This window comes from Carassius carassius, chromosome 3 (assembly GCF_963082965.1).
Source record: "Carassius carassius chromosome 3, fCarCar2.1, whole genome shotgun sequence".
NCBI lineage: Eukaryota > Metazoa > Chordata > Actinopteri > Cypriniformes > Cyprinidae > Carassius > Carassius carassius.
The window spans coordinates 13,882,233-13,897,980 of NC_081757.1; the positions used below are offsets into that span (position 1 = coordinate 13,882,233).

Here is a 15,748-nt window from a genome sequence, read left to right on the forward strand (position 1 = left end):
ATATATATATATATATATATATATATATAAACAGTACAAATATCTATATAATAAGAATATAATATGTTCTTAAACCAAAATACATTTTGCTTGAGAAGGTTTTCCTGATAAAAGTTTATCAATGAAAGTAAGAAAAATAATCTAGTTTTTCCTTTGAATTAAGTTTTACTTATAATACCAAAAAAAAAAAAAAAAAATTGGTAGAGCATTGCGCTATTAAGCGCAGGGTTGGGGGTTCGATTCCCCGGAACACATGATAGGTAAAAATTGATAGCCTGACTATACTGTAAGTCGCTTTGGATAAAGGCGTCAGCTAAATGCATGAATTTCATTTTTAAATTTAGTCGACATACTGTTATCTACTTAAAAAAATATTTGAAGTTTATTTGTAAAAACTGATTTTTTTGTTGGTTAGTTGTATTTTTTAGCCTAATCAAAATAACCCAACTGCAGTTTGATCAAGATTAATTGGAATACACAATGTAAAAAAAAAAAAAGATTAAGTTAGCTGCAAATGAACTCTTCTCATATATATTATATAAACATATGTGTGCAAAAGTAAAAATATGAATTGCTGCACATTATAGCAAAATTTAATAATTGTTCTTTTATGTGGGGGAACTACCTATATTGATTTTAACTTCAAATCTAAATCTGATATTATTGATGAATTTCCATAATTATTGCATAAAAACAACCACAACACATTTTCTTGTCTACTACGAAAGGTAAACTTTTCAAAAACCAGGTTTATCAGATAAAATATGAATATAAAAAACTAATTTTTGACATTAGTGTCCATTTATCCCTGCTTGGAGCTGTGTAGTACACATATGCCGTAAAGAGAATAGCACACATTTGTGAAGTATACAAGACATTTGAAATGAGGTTATGACATTAGTGCCCAAAACCAATTTTACTGCTCTATTTTAGTTAAATAAATGAATAAATGGATATAATTACTACATTAACAATAGTGACCCTGGTAAATTCCTCTAAAGGGTGTCAAGTTCAAGGAGGCACAAGAATGGACACATAAAAGAGTTACCTAACTTTATTAATTTCATTATTTTAAAACTAATATCAATCCCATGGAACATCATCCCGGGGCCATTAAGTCTATGAATGCATGGACGCCTGCCATTAAGAACTGCATTCCAACACTCCATTCAAAATTACAGTTTTTCCTCAAAAGTCGGCAATCAGATTGGAAATACACAGCCTCAGCACACTCTCATTCTCACAGCACTCCTGTCTTTTGTCTCTCATGTGCAAGTATATGCAAGTTAGCTAGTTGAGACTAATATTAGTGTTAGGATTTCAAAGCAGCAAAAGAAAAAAACAAAAGAAAAGAAAAAAAGGGGGAAAACTGTTTGCTGCACAGATGCAGAACAAATGTGTTAATGACAATATCTGACAAGGAATAATAAGCTAACAAGAGTCACTTTCTAGGTTATTGAGAGAGATAAATGAAGAGGGCTAGGAGACCCTGATGAAACAATAAATATTCTGTTTCCCAGCTGTTTCTTCAGGCCTGTCTTCCTCACACGACCAAGTCGACGTGTGGAGCTTGTCTGAGGAATTACACTTTCTCAATTGCTCAGTCCAAAACTTCATTGTACTATAAAAACAACAATCAGAATACAGAGAGGTGACATTCATTTTCTCTTTGAAAATACATGAGGTGAAGTGCATTACATGTGACATCAGATTGAGGTGCCGAGAGGGGTCCGATGGAACACAACCGTGTGAACGTTCCAGGAGCCGAAGTGTGCAGTTGGTTCTCATCAGGGCTGGAGCTGAATTCATTTCAATTCCATCAGTTTAGGATCGAATGCATATAAATGTAAAATGAAACGGACAAGAAGCATTTCCATATGCTTTTCTAAACGAACTTCCCGGACTGAGTTAGCACTGGTAATGAGCCGAAGTGAAATGGAACGGGCTCCAGCCCAGGTTCCCGTGTTGAGAGTGAACTGGTGTGAGGGTGAACACTGGTACAGCAGCTGATCTCTTAACCATGATCTTGTTTCCTAATTAAGGAATGTCTTGATTCACTTAAAAAAAAATATCTATTTCAGATCACATTGTCTAGAACATAAAACTAATCAATATACTGATCAATAAATCGAGTCCTGCAATGTTTTAAAATGGAGGTTGACATTCTATTCCAGTAAAGCAAGGCATCAGGTATGTAAAAATGCTTCTTTACTAGAGCAGCAATCCTCGCCTGCAAGTTCTCGGGCCTTACGAGGCCCATTTCATTATATGTGCAAAGAAATGCATTGCAAGGAACCATGCAAAAATAAAATACAATGACACTTATGAAAACAAAAGCTACATAAACCCTTTATAAATACAATACAATTCAAAACCCTTAATGAAGATGTTATTTCGCGCTGTACTGGTACTACATGATAGCTGGCACGCTAGGCTCGGTGCTTTTTTTGTGTATTGTTGGTTTTCTTTTTTCCCATAGTTGCGCAGGTATTTCATGCCATCTTTGGTTGAATGCGTTACTGACAAAAATGAAAACGGTTAAATGTCCATCAAAAGGGCTGCAAGAAAAATAGCATCAACTCTCTGGAGATAACTGAGCCTCGATGTCCACTCTGCAGATGGGGCATTTCTTGTTGGTGAGGAGCCATTGGTCTACACACAGTTGATGAAAGAGGTGCATACATGGAAGGCGCCTGCAATAAAATCAAATAAAAATCAATTGCTATTCAACACAATGAAATAAGGCGTTTACCATTAGCTGAATGGTTAAAAACAAAATGACTAATGCAGAGTAATTCAGATGTTCCAGCAGAAGAGGGCAGCACAGAACATAAAGAGAAAGTATTCATGCCTGATGATGAGTGGCTAACAGATCAAATTATAACCCTGGAGAGTAGCACATAAAAAAATAATGACTACATACAATAAATATAATAAATTCTAAAGTACTGATTAAAAAAATGTAAGCGTTTACCTGACATCCTCCCCTTCTTCCAGTATAGACAGACAGATGGTGCACTTCTCCTCTGTGTCTTCCTCCGCACCTTCCTCTTCCTCTTGCTTCCCATGCAGCTTTCTCTGTGCACGAGAAAGAAGCGTAACAGCCATTATAAGTAGAATCACTGCACCTAAATTCGAATACACTGGCGAGCAACACATAATAGCTCTTCCTGTGTCTTCTTTCCCCCAAATACATAGTTGATATGAATGTTTTTAACATGGTATATTTTAGTAAGTAGTGCTGCGGTTGATGCTGGTGACACAAAATAACCACACAAGAACAGTATACATAGCATGTTACATAAAACATACAGCAACAGTCTATTTTTTTATAATGAACAGCGTGCTGATCATTTAAACAACACGTCAAGCAGCATCAAAACCTAAACTTCAGACATTGCACATTATATATTTTCAATTAAAAAGACACACACACATTGTCAGTGTGCTCCTCAACTAAATTGACTAGGCCACTGTTGACTATTCCTGCCCCCGTTAACATCTACACAATATGTGAGCTAAAACATGTTATCCCAAACTATTTGTTCACATTTTTTCTCACCGAGATTGAGGTTGAGTGCATATTTTTCCCAACAGATGCCCATGCTTCAGGTGCTAACTGTTCCTCAGTGTCTCTCTCCAGCACCTTCTGTATTAGGGCGGCAGGGTTTTAGATTACTGTTATTCAGGAACCTTTTGCTACATATCAGTGACATTTCAAATGTCTACACTATGCAGCTTTTGGCAATAAAAGGACTGGGTGAGGATGTATCTGATGACACAAAAGATCTGATTATTATGGCTCCTGGTTAAGTTTTTTTTTGTGTGTGTCTAACAGGAAGCCCCTATATATAATATCCTCAAGAGTCTTTCTGTAGACTGCTGGTCCATTTTACCCAAACAGGACTTTAATTTTGACCACCTCAGTAAAACACTGATGTTTGTAAGTGAACGTGTTATTACCTTTTTGTATTTGTGTGGATAGGTGCACCTCTCGATGGTAACCTGAGAAGCCCCTCGGTTCACAGTCCCAAGTCGCTCCTCTAAATGCAGCAGATCCTGTTAAAACACACAACTGGTTACAAGTGCTTATGAACGGGTTACATCATGACAAATTCTTGGTAAAAATAACAGAGCACCAGAAGGACTAACAATAACTAATCCCATTAATGGGAACGTCTGTGAGCAGCTGCTGGTCTGTGTATCTTTCTGAAGAATCCCACGGTTAGAAGTGATTTAAAGTTTTCTTTTTATTTTCAACAGGCTGTGTAGAGTGTATTGTTCTGTGGATCCATCACAATGTAATGCAGGCTGTTTAAAGAGGCTGTTATCGAATGGTGGGGGAGTTTAAAATGATACTGTAGACAATAACAAGTCAGCTTATGAGTGAGCGGAGCCAAAAATGGGCTTCGAGCTTTTCACATGCAAAGGGGGAAATTCTTCAAGTTTCAGCTCACGCACACACACAAAAAACGTTATTATCATCATTACCCTTTTAACAGCTTCTGGTGCGTCATTAGTAATACAAAATCAATTCATGAACTCCAAAAAAAATATTTCCATGCATTTTTCAGGAATTGTGTTTTGATCTTGTAAAGAAGCAAGTTTGGATCACTAATGATTTTGGTCCACAATCCAGTTCTTACCTCATATGTGCGGCCAAAGGTCATTCTGGAGGAGATGTAGCGAATATGCGGATATGTCACTTCAGGCATTGAGCCAGTGTGCTAAAGAAAACAGAGACATATAATTAGTGACGGCACCAAGCTTGAGAGGAACACAAAGAAATGAGAGTGGATCTATTTGATCAAACAATCTCATAATTTGGGACTTAATATTTATGAGGCAAAATTATTCACACGTATGTGCACACAAGTCATCCCATATGATTCAAATACATTAAATTCAAATTTCACACTTCAAATGTCTAATGAGCTTGCATTATAACCTGAAATGCATAATTCATGCACCTGAAATAACAGATGCTGCGGATACACGGCTCGAGGCCGCCGCCATTAATCTGTGCCATACCTGAGAGCAAATCAGGGCTTTTTTATTCATGCTAATGTATGCATATATTTCAGCTGAAGGAGAGAAGTAGCAACTCACCATCAGCTGGATAGGGAAATGGTGCAGTCTGGGTGGAGGGTGATAGTGAGGCAGATGCGGGTGCAGGTGTCCTGAAGGGTAAGGGGCTACAGTAACACCAGCCTCGATGCCCAGCTCCCTAAAACAGCAAGAAGACCCAAACCAGCATGTTAAACAACAGTTTGAAACACCAACATCATGACAAACAGAACCTGACATTATAGAGATATTCAGTCATGATGTCAATTTGAAGGCTAATTCACCACAAACTCCCTCAGGAATTGCTAATTGGTTTTTAAATTAGAGTTTTTTTATTATTATTATTAGGTATGTGGTGACATTAGATAATATGTACTCGGGCATATATAAATACGTTTAGAAGAACTAACATGTATGTTTCAATTCATGTACTTAAAGAAACAGTTCACACAAAAAATTAACATCTTATCATTATTTACTCGCCCTCATGTCAAAGATATTTTGAAGAATGCTGGTAATCACATAGTTGATGGTCCCTATTGAGATCCATAGTATTTCTTTACTCATTATGGAATTCAATGGGGACCAACAACTGTTCGGTTCTTTAAAATGTCTTCTTTTGTGTTCATCATAAGAAAGAAAATTGTACAGGTCTGGAATGACATGAGGATAAGTAAATGATGAAAAAAATTTTGGGTGAACTATTCCTTCAAGTCTTGTCAATCAACTTTAACAACACACCTTATTTTACTTTATTCTATAAATCCAAAACTGAAATTGTAAAAATCAACTGGAAATTCATAAGGGAACCCATGGCTTCCACGCTGGCAGTTGTCAAACCATCTACTATTTAATGTACTCTACCATGCGGTCCTCTGGTCAGCCTGCCGTGGATGCGATGACATAGTTTGAGGGACGTGAATGTGATGTCCGTGACCGTAGTTAGGGTGCATTCTATGGGGATGTGGCGGGGGTCTCTCATGTGCTCGCCTTAAGGAAAGAGGAATAAACATTAGAACAGGAAAAAAGACTATAACACGACATTGTTTGCAGGGGCATTAACATAATGAAATAGTTCATCTTAATACATAAAGCTAAGGCTTTGCCATCACAGGCATAGATTAGATATTAAAACATAGTAAAAAAGTTTTTCTTTTATTTCTGAACAAATGTAGTCTGGATGAGCATTAGAGACTTGTACACAAACATCATGAAACAGAGCTCCACAGCAACTCACGTCGGGTGCTGCATCATTCTGCGTCTCTGAACCTCCATTCTCTGCAGTATGTCATGCTGGTGGAGCCTCTGGACAGGGTTTGGGCCAAGTACGGGCAGGTGGTGTTGCAGCGCCTGGTGCTCAGGGGGAAGATGCTGCGGCAGAGGGGCACTGGAGCCTGGTAGATGGTGGGAAGGCAGGGAGGGTGGAGGAGCTGGGGGCACTGAGTGGCCTGGGCCGTGAGAAGGCAGTGGGGTGTGGAAGGGGAGGACGGGGTGTGGGATTACATAGTCACCTTGTGGAGGAGGCTGTTGAGAGGGAGGAGCATTGCTGTGGGAGTGAGGACAGGAAGAGGAGGACTGGTGGTGCAGGGGGCGCGGAAGAGGGCCGTCTGGAGAAGAAAAGCAGAAAAGTTCAGATAAATGACAGAAATGAATCCCCTTTCCTGTCCTTTTCTTTCTGAATGATTCAAAATGTTCAGACAAGTCGAAAAGTATATCAAAAACAACTAACTGTGTTTAATGGTAATTACTGGGAGGATGGAAAGAGTTTCAAGGAAACTCAGGATGGTTTGGATACTGCCCAGGTAAGTATGATTACCCTGGAGCAGATGAGTCGAACTGTTTGCTAAGGATTTGACAGACAGAAGGGAATGAAGAAAGTAAAGGGAAAACAAAGAAAAAGAATGGCCGCGAGATACAGGAGATAAATATAGCGAGAGAAAACGGGAGAATGTGCAAACAGGTGCTCCAGTGAGCTGTGAGTGGCAATTACTTCACTAAATTCAGGCCCACCGGGGAGCCCTGCCACGCTCATTTATATTCCACACAACACTATTGTGAGCAGAATCGGCAATTAAGTGGGACTGCTGGGCACATTACCTGCAGCACTTAACACATTAAACATCAGGTGTTTCATCTAATTACCATAAAGCACAGACGACAGCATCTCAGCATCTTCACATTCTCACTCGCACACAAAAAAACACAGGAATCATCTCACATCGATTTTATTTTACTGCCTTCTTTTTAGAATATCTAATAAATTTGGGATGTAACAGTTTGAATTCTCCAGGTCCAGGTTGAATCATTATTCTATGGTCTCTATTTGATTCGGAAAATACTTATTTTATATTAGTCAATTTGTAAATTGGTCTTTTACTTAACTTTTAAATCCATTAAGCCCAATGACTTAAAACAATGTGGCACACAGTCTTTTTTTTTTATTTTCTTTTTTTATAAATGTGAACATTTATATCTGAAATGTTCTGTTGTGACTTTCCAATTATATGAATAAAATATGTAATTATAAATTACATTTTTGTTTTCAGAGGCACTGTTATACATGACAGCAAAAACTACCAAACTGTTTTATTTTTTACTAGAAACATTTCACCCCTGAATTAGCATTAATTTTGGATTAACATGATTAAAATATTACGGTAAAGGTGCGTACAAGGGGGATGCATGTAGTGCCTGCAGGAAGAGAGCTGAGGAGGTTGAGGCTGAGGCTGGGCCACTATGGCTGAACTGAATGAGTCGGCCACAGTCTGCTGGCTGGGTCCAGGTGCAGCCTGGGAAATGTAAGCAGGAGGTCGGGAGGCGGAGCCTGGACAGCAGGGATCGAAGGCAGATGTGCCGTGGAACCCTGTGCTGCTGGATCCACTGCTACGCAGTGCACTGCTACTGAGATCCACTGGCAGAGTCTGCTGAGACAGAGAGAGAAGCAGGGAAAGAACCTGACATGAGATTTAAAATAAATTAAAAGAGGCTTTCGAGGCAGAGGAATTTGCCTCGATCATTTTTTGTAATCGAGTTACTCGAGGAATCGTTTTAGCCCTAAAATAAATATTGTTTTCAACAATCTGAGCAGTTCCAATAATATTCCAATAGTATTTTACTGGACTGCAATAGCTGCTTCTTCAGTGAAACTAAATCACTGTCTGAGATTAACTTATAAGAGAAACATTTTATAAGTGACTTTTAATGTGGTGGCACACCATAATAACTGGAAAATCATGCGTGTCATATATGGGAGGGCAAGAATGTGACTGTGGTAGTTGAAGAGGACCATTCAAGTTGAGCCCCATATTTAGCTTGATAAGCAGTCGTCAGTTTGTCTTGCAAGAATGCTATTTTATTCCTGCTGCTTCTCACAACTTTGAAAACCCTGAAATGACGTGCTACTGCTCTTCTGCTCCACCTATGACTGCAAGGAAGCTACTGTAATATCTTCACTGGACAGGGTTGTGGAAAAAGTTCGGAAGCTACAGAATGACTAACATCTCTAACAACACATAATATATGCAAAGTTAAGTCTGCAGCAGACAGGCACATATTCAGATCATGTGCAGTTGATTTGTTTGTAGTCTTGTTTTAGTCAACTGCCTGAACTGTTTATTACCTAGGTTTAGGGGTGTTCTCAATAATGAGCTGCATATCTCATCAAATAATATATTCCACATACTTCAAAAAAGGCACACATCAGGTCCATATTAAAAAAAAAAAAAGACACTAGACACTATAAATTATACGCATAACCAAAACTATTACATTCCTTTCAAAATGAGGGGGCGTTCACCCCAAATCCTTTACCACTTTGATGTATAAAACATGCCTGACATCACATCGCTTCACTCTACATCTCCTGTCTGCGCATTTCTGATGACTAGCTATTGGCACTTAATGCTCACTGCCCCATCATCAAAGGCAACAGACTTTTGCCAAACGCATTTCGCACAGAAACAACTTAGTTAAGCCCAGCACACACTAGGGCTGTCACTTTTTATTCGATATTCGAATATGCATTCAAACATGACGTGAAATATCTGTAATCGAACTATAAATAAAATATCAGTTTTTTAAAATGCCATGTGTAGCGCATTTTTTACAGTCTATGATTAGACCGTTTGTTTTTTATTTTATTCCTTGCCATCTTATCCAGTAGAGGGCACTCTAGACATATTGTAGCGTAGGCCATGACCAAATCAAGCAAATAATAGCTAGTAGCCACTAGCCAGACACGTCTTTGCACTCCGAATGTGTTCTCCACCGCGGGGAACATTGTAAATAAAAAGAGCCGCACTTAATCCAGATCAAGTTGATAGACTGGTGTTTCTTGCAAACAATATTAAGAAGTGAATTAGGCTAGGCTATATGCCTTACTCTTGTTGCTGTTTAAGTTGTCACGTTATTGTTTGTGCCTGTTCTGAATAGTTTTTTTTTTTTTTTTTTTTTCATTTAGCCTAATGTTGTGGGATATGCATAAATAGTGGCACTTCATATAAGTTGATATTCTAAGCTGATAACCTGCTGTTTCAAACATTAAGTAAAAAAAAATAATAATCCAGATAGTCCTGTTTATGACTCACTGTTAATACATTTGTGATTGAATCTCCATTAGGCTACTGTTTTTTTTTTTTTTTATATATGTATATGCGCGGGGGGGGCGGGCACGTAGATATTCGAATATATTCGAATACATTGCATGATATTCGATATCCGTTCGAATTGGATTTTTCTCAAAAGTGACAGCCCTCACACACACTGAGACAAAGGTCATGGCATACATGACCAAAAATGCACAACTTTTCGATACACACAAGCACATGCACATGCAAAACTTCTCTATGCTGGTAAATAATAGAATTCAGCAACCAAGACAATTAGTTCGGTGTGAATTATTCAACAACACCGAGAGGATGGCCTTAAACAAAATCCCTGGTGGAAAAGCTCAGCTCCGAAAAAAAAAAAAAAAAAAATCATAAAGGTGCTTTGTATTTTCCTTTTCATCATCAAAACATGAAGGGTGATTTAGTATTTCAAGAAAGCAGAATCTTAACTAATTCCAAACAAAAACATATGCTGCTAAACGCAAACCATGTGTGAAATGAAAAACAGATGGTGTTGTCAACAATACGGACATTATGATTCAAACAGTCAACGTATTATTTGGATTTTTCCCCTCAATTTATGTAGCAAAATAGTTCCCCCCCTCAATTTATGAAGCAAAAAGGGTTTAATTCATTCACACAATGAACAAAGAAGACAAGAAAATGGGTTTCAGTCAACCCCTACAGAAGCTTATAATATCCTCGCCTTTTCCAACACTGACAATACAAGGTTCTCAAGAAGCTGTTACGCAGTTATTAAGGTACCTGGTCATGGTACTGGTTACTGCTGTTCACCCCTCCACAGGGTGCAGGCATGGCAGTGGGCCTCTCCAGAGGGCAGCTGGACTCTGGGAAGGCTAAGGAAGAAGGGACCGGGGTGGTGTGGTGGTGATGGTGGAAGTGGTGAGAGTGACCATGGGAGTGCTGGGAGCCAGACTGCTGTGTCGTCCCAGCTTGCAAGCACCCTGAGTGGGTGTGCCCCATGGAGAGGTGCCCTGAAGATGGCCCGCTGCAAGGAGAGTGCTGGGGGCAACAAGAGGGTAACCTGGGCATCGCCACTCCTCCATTCTCACCAGACAAGCTTCTTCTGCTGCCATCTGATTGGGGGATAAAGACATACAATTAAAAACCAATACAAACATATCAATAATCAGTGTCAATTATTGGACCGCAGCATCTGGAGAGTTTACCTTCGGTGGCAGTGGTGATGGTGGTGCTGGGTCCTGGCACTCCACTATGGCTCTGAGCAGCCAGTGTGCTATCAGGGGCAGCCACTGAGCAGCTACTGGAGGGACCAGGACCCTCCTGTGGCGATTCTGAGGTGCAGGCATTATGGGAAGAGGAAGAAGAACTGACGGACTGTGAGTGTGTACTGTCAGAAGTGGTTGGGACGACTGAGAGATCTGAAGATGGATATATATAGATATATATAAGCATATGACACACAAAAACATAAATGGCAAATAAATAACAAACTTCTGATTAGCGATTGATATTATATTGGTTATTTGCCGATAAATAAAATGTATATTTTCATCGGTGTTGGTCAATACTAGTTTGTTTAAATATGCAGTCTCATTTTTCCCTTATATTAGCTTTGCCATCATTTAATGAAAACAATTTAATAATACTGTTAAGTAAGTAAATGTTTTTGAAAACATCTCATATGCTCACAGAGGCTGCATTCATTTAATCAAAAACATAGAAAGTCGAGAGTATATATTATAGAGTGTAATATATAGAAATATTATTTTCTTTTTCTATTTTATTATATTTTAAAATGTAATTTATTCCTGTGACTGCAAAGCTGAATTATCAGCAGCCATTACTCCTTCAATGTCACATGGTCCTAATATGATAAAATCATACTTCTAAACTGATGGGGTGCAAATCAGAAACATGACTTTTTTTCAAAGACTAAAATAGTTTATTCTGCTTAATATTTTTTGTAAAACCAGTGACATTTTTTTCAGGATTCTTTGACAAATGTATTTATCCTACATATATTTTATACATACTTATACAAATATTATACATATTTATCTTTAATGCACTTATTTGATGTTTTTTTGGAACATTTTTTTGTTGTTGTAACTATTATAACTAAGATATAACTATCTTTACTGTCATGTTTGATCATTGTAAGTGTAAGTATTAATTATCAAAAATTATTTAGGCAGTGAGTTTATTAAAAATAAATTAATAATGATAGAAAATACTGGCCCCACATTTTTTAGCTGTAATGTATTTTCATACTGTACATTATAATGTTTTGATACCTAAATTCACTTGTTGCATTTAAAATGTGTGTCTTATTGTAAATAAAGAAAATGATTCAGTATCAGCCAGAATTTTACCATCAGTGCATTCGCACTTTTAACTACTGCTCAGCTGCAGCAGACCGTAAGTACACCTTCAATAATAACTATCAGGATATTCATAATAAGGGTCTTAACTTGAAGGCATTTGTTGCAACTGGCAACAGATGGTTTCCCCCAGCTTTAGAACATCAGTGTGAGCATGCATGTGCGTTTTCACACTCACATACTTCATTCACGAAGTGGCCCATGAGGATATCTTACTCATTAACATTCCATTGCGAGTAATCCATCTGCTTTTTCCTTGCAAATTAATTTCTCACAACGTCAAAAGAAATGCAAATGCAATCATATCTCAGCCTGCTCTTTACCTCCCTACCAGCTACAGACCCCAAAGGCAAACAGAGACACTTTATGACAGTAAATCAAACAAAACTATGTAAATGAGTTTTCCTTTGACAAACCTCAAGATTCGGAAGCATATCACAGATTAATGAGATAACACTACACAGATTTTATTTCCTTATCCAGAATGGCAGTTTAATTGGTTCCTATACTAGTTCTCTCTGAATCTTTGGGGCCAAGCGGCTGATTGCATAACAGACAGACTTCATTATGTTGCCTGCAAATGAAATCAGAATTAAACTCAATTACACTCAATAAAAGGGATGCTTTTGGTGTCCCTCAGTCTATGGTTGTGAGAGAATGCTGTGCAGCTGCGAAGGCTATTTATGCTGCTGTGCATGCTGAAACGATATAGATTAATCATTATTAACGGGGCCTGAACACACAGTCGAGCTGCAATACACAGCGCTGAACAACACTAACCGAATCTTCCAGATTCATTCCTCCTCCCCCTCACACAGCGATACAGCTCAAAGACCGCTCACAGTGAAAGATGAGTAGATTAGATGTGACATCTAATATTTCCCAAACCCACACAGTGTTGAACTGGGTGATCTAATTCTCATTCCCTCCTTTATGTTCCAGACCGGAAGACCATCACTGCAGCACAGAGTCAGGGAGACGCTCATCAAATACTCATCAAACATTTCAAATAATGGCTGACACGCACAAAAAGAATCTCTCCTTCGATTTTAGGGCTCAGCAAAAGTGGACAGCAGATTGTTTTTACTTGTTTTGGTTGTGCAACACATTTATGTTGTTTTAAATGTTCTGGTTACAGCTAATGCATTTTGAGCATTTGAATTTTAGCATGAGAAGAGGTCATGACCGGACTATATTCAGAAAGCCTTTTCATGTTATGAAACGAGTGGATATTAAATTCCTGTCGAGTTCCTGTTTCTGTTGTTCCAAGTTCTTGCATTTTATTGTTTTATTAACATTAAAGGGTTAGTTCGCCCAAAAAATAATTAATTTACTCACTCTTAAGTTGTTGTTTTTTTTAAACTTAAATGAGTTTCTGTCTTTTGTTGAACATAAAAGTTAATTTGAAGAATGTGGGTAAACAAACATTTGCTGGTCCCCACTGAGTTCAAAGTCAATGTGGACCAGCTAACTATAGGTTACCCACATTCTTTGAAATATCATCTTTTGTGTTCAGCACAAGAAATAAATTAATACAGGCTTGGGACAACATTTGAGTGAGTAAATAATAACAGAATAAAAGTTTTAAGGTGAACTATAGCTTTAATGACAGTTGACAGCATGTTTAGTCTCATGTCACTTTAAAAGCTGCACGCATGTAATATACAGACATGCAAGATAACTTAGTCCAGTAACCAGGCGCTGTTTAACAGGCTTTTTAGTGCATGTGCTTCAGGTGTACGTGCTCAGAAAAATTGCACATCAAAACAGTATGCATATGAAATGTTTAACCGGTAAGGTTTTAAAGCACATGCAATTTACCGTAGTTTCCGGACTATAAGTCACACTTTTTTCATAGTTTGGCTGGTCCACACACGTGCGTGTGTGTGTGTGTGTGTGTGTGTGTGTTAACTCACTGGGACACACGCAACCACACACCTACAGACATATTTAGTTGAGCAAGCCAAAGGAAGGGAGCGAAAAGTAGGTCCATTTCGCCAGAAAAGGCAACTAAGTTACTTGCAAAATATGCTACACAGTATTAAAATAAAGGTCAGTAGCTATGCAAGTACAATGCTGTATCACTTGCGACACAAACATCCACAAGCAAATGAAAAGCGCTTCCCAAAGCTGATCTTTATTCCCGGGACATCTGTGCCATTGGAGAGGCTGTGTCTGCCGCGGGTTGTCCACAGGCTGCGCTCCAACATCACATCATGACATGTTACATTTTTTTAATTAAAATTTAATAAATAATCGCGGCCAAAAATATTATCGAGGTCTTTTTTTTTTTATCATGCAATTAATTGATCGACTATCGCGACAGGCCTATTAACTAGTAGCATTTAAAACAACTGATTTTGGTTTAATTATTTTTTTCTTTTGACATATTAGTATAGAATTTAGTATCTGTACATCCCTAAGTGTAAATGAAAAGCATAGGTTTCTTCACCGTCCTCGTCCACTGTGAGGTCCACGACCTCTCCAGCACTCTGTCTGAGTGGCTGGATGACGGTGGACAGGCGATGACGGCCACGTCCCTCCTGAGCTCGGCTCTGGGAACAGCTGGGTCCCCAGTGCATTCTGCCATGGCTTCCCACTGAGCGTGACCTGGACAAAACACACATGACATTCTACATTAACATAACTGTAAAACTATTTAAAAACAATGCCAAAACTCAATTAGCCAATGACCGGTCATGGTATGAATGACTGGTAAATATGGTCGATTGAGGACAGAGAAAATGTGCTACAGAAGCAGGCCAATGTTTGTGGTCTGGATTTTGTTGTTTCCAGTGAGCTGTAGCAGAGCATTAGAGCAGCAACTTTAGCAGCTACTTGAATGATCGGCTGGAACGTAGACATGAGAGCTAGAGCTCTTTACACAGACACACACATTATAAATCTATGAGAAGATATGGCACACTAGTGCCATGAGAGCATAGCACGCACATATTTCACACATGTACACAGAACTATTACTAGAGTAATACACAACACACAGAAAGAAAAAATTAAAACATGAAACAGATCACACAATCGACAGTTAAACAACAAGCTAAACCACCACCAAACATCACAACCTGACATGTGACCCAAGACCTTTTTAGTAGAATGCATCTGTAAAAACTTAATTTCAGGATAACAAACTCTGGAAAAAAGAAAGAAGTTGTGAACATGAGAGGTATTTTGTTTGAAAAAGAATCCAGAAGAGGGCCACTCCTCAAAGCTTGAGCTCCCTGGTGTAAACAGTGTGAAGGGAGGGGGAGGGGCTTGTGCATGGTGAAAAGGGAGGGGCTTGTGTGCAGGAGATCTCAAGTGTAACTCTGTCAATTTCTGATGTCATTAGCTTTCATTAGAGTCACACTACAGGTATTACAACTAATTAGTAAACCACTACGTGCATGATTCTACTCCAAACATTACTTCAACAGGTTTTTTGTTTCAGTGTTAGAACAGCTGCATTTTTCTCCTTGGTTTCATGTCAGTCATGCTCTCTTGTTCAGTCACTGTTACTTATTGGCATCCACACAGTCAGTGTTTGGAATTGAAACTGTATTTATTTACAGGTTTGACTCTCAAACAGTCCTAATTTTAGCTAGCAATGTTGATACCCATGTCAACCATGTGAATATCACCAGTAACCAAAGAGAAAATTAAAGACTGCAACATTGATAACACACACACACACACACACAAAACCCACTG

At 38.5% G+C, this 15,748-nt stretch overlaps 1 protein-coding gene across 5 annotated transcripts in view; it reads right to left on the bottom strand.

The window, feature by feature from the left end:
• Positions 1-1,038: 1,038 nt before the first annotated feature.
• Positions 1,039-15,748, bottom strand: part of rnf111 (ring finger protein 111) — a 35,252-nt gene continuing 20,542 nt past the window's right edge. For 2 of the 5 annotated variants that reach the window (XM_059530057.1, XM_059530058.1), the window contains 12 exons: positions 14,493-14,650; positions 10,865-11,077; positions 10,440-10,771; positions 7,739-7,991; positions 6,305-6,674; positions 5,932-6,057; positions 5,110-5,227; positions 4,647-4,727; positions 3,964-4,059; positions 3,563-3,649; positions 2,975-3,078; positions 1,039-2,693 (listed from right to left, as the gene is read on the bottom strand). In XM_059530057.1, coding sequence (XP_059386040.1) covers positions 2,576-2,693; positions 2,975-3,078; positions 3,563-3,649; positions 3,964-4,059; positions 4,647-4,727; positions 5,110-5,227; positions 5,932-6,057; positions 6,305-6,674; positions 7,739-7,991; positions 10,440-10,771; positions 10,865-11,077; positions 14,493-14,650 — 2,056 coding nt within the window. In that variant the 3' untranslated portion in view covers positions 1,039-2,575. The remainder of the gene's footprint in view (positions 2,694-2,974; positions 3,079-3,562; positions 3,650-3,963; positions 4,060-4,646; positions 4,728-5,109; positions 5,228-5,931; positions 6,058-6,304; positions 6,675-7,738; positions 7,992-10,439; positions 10,772-10,864; positions 11,078-14,492; positions 14,651-15,748) is intronic. The other 3 variants (XM_059530059.1, XM_059530061.1, XM_059530060.1) reach the window with 3 other exon arrangements.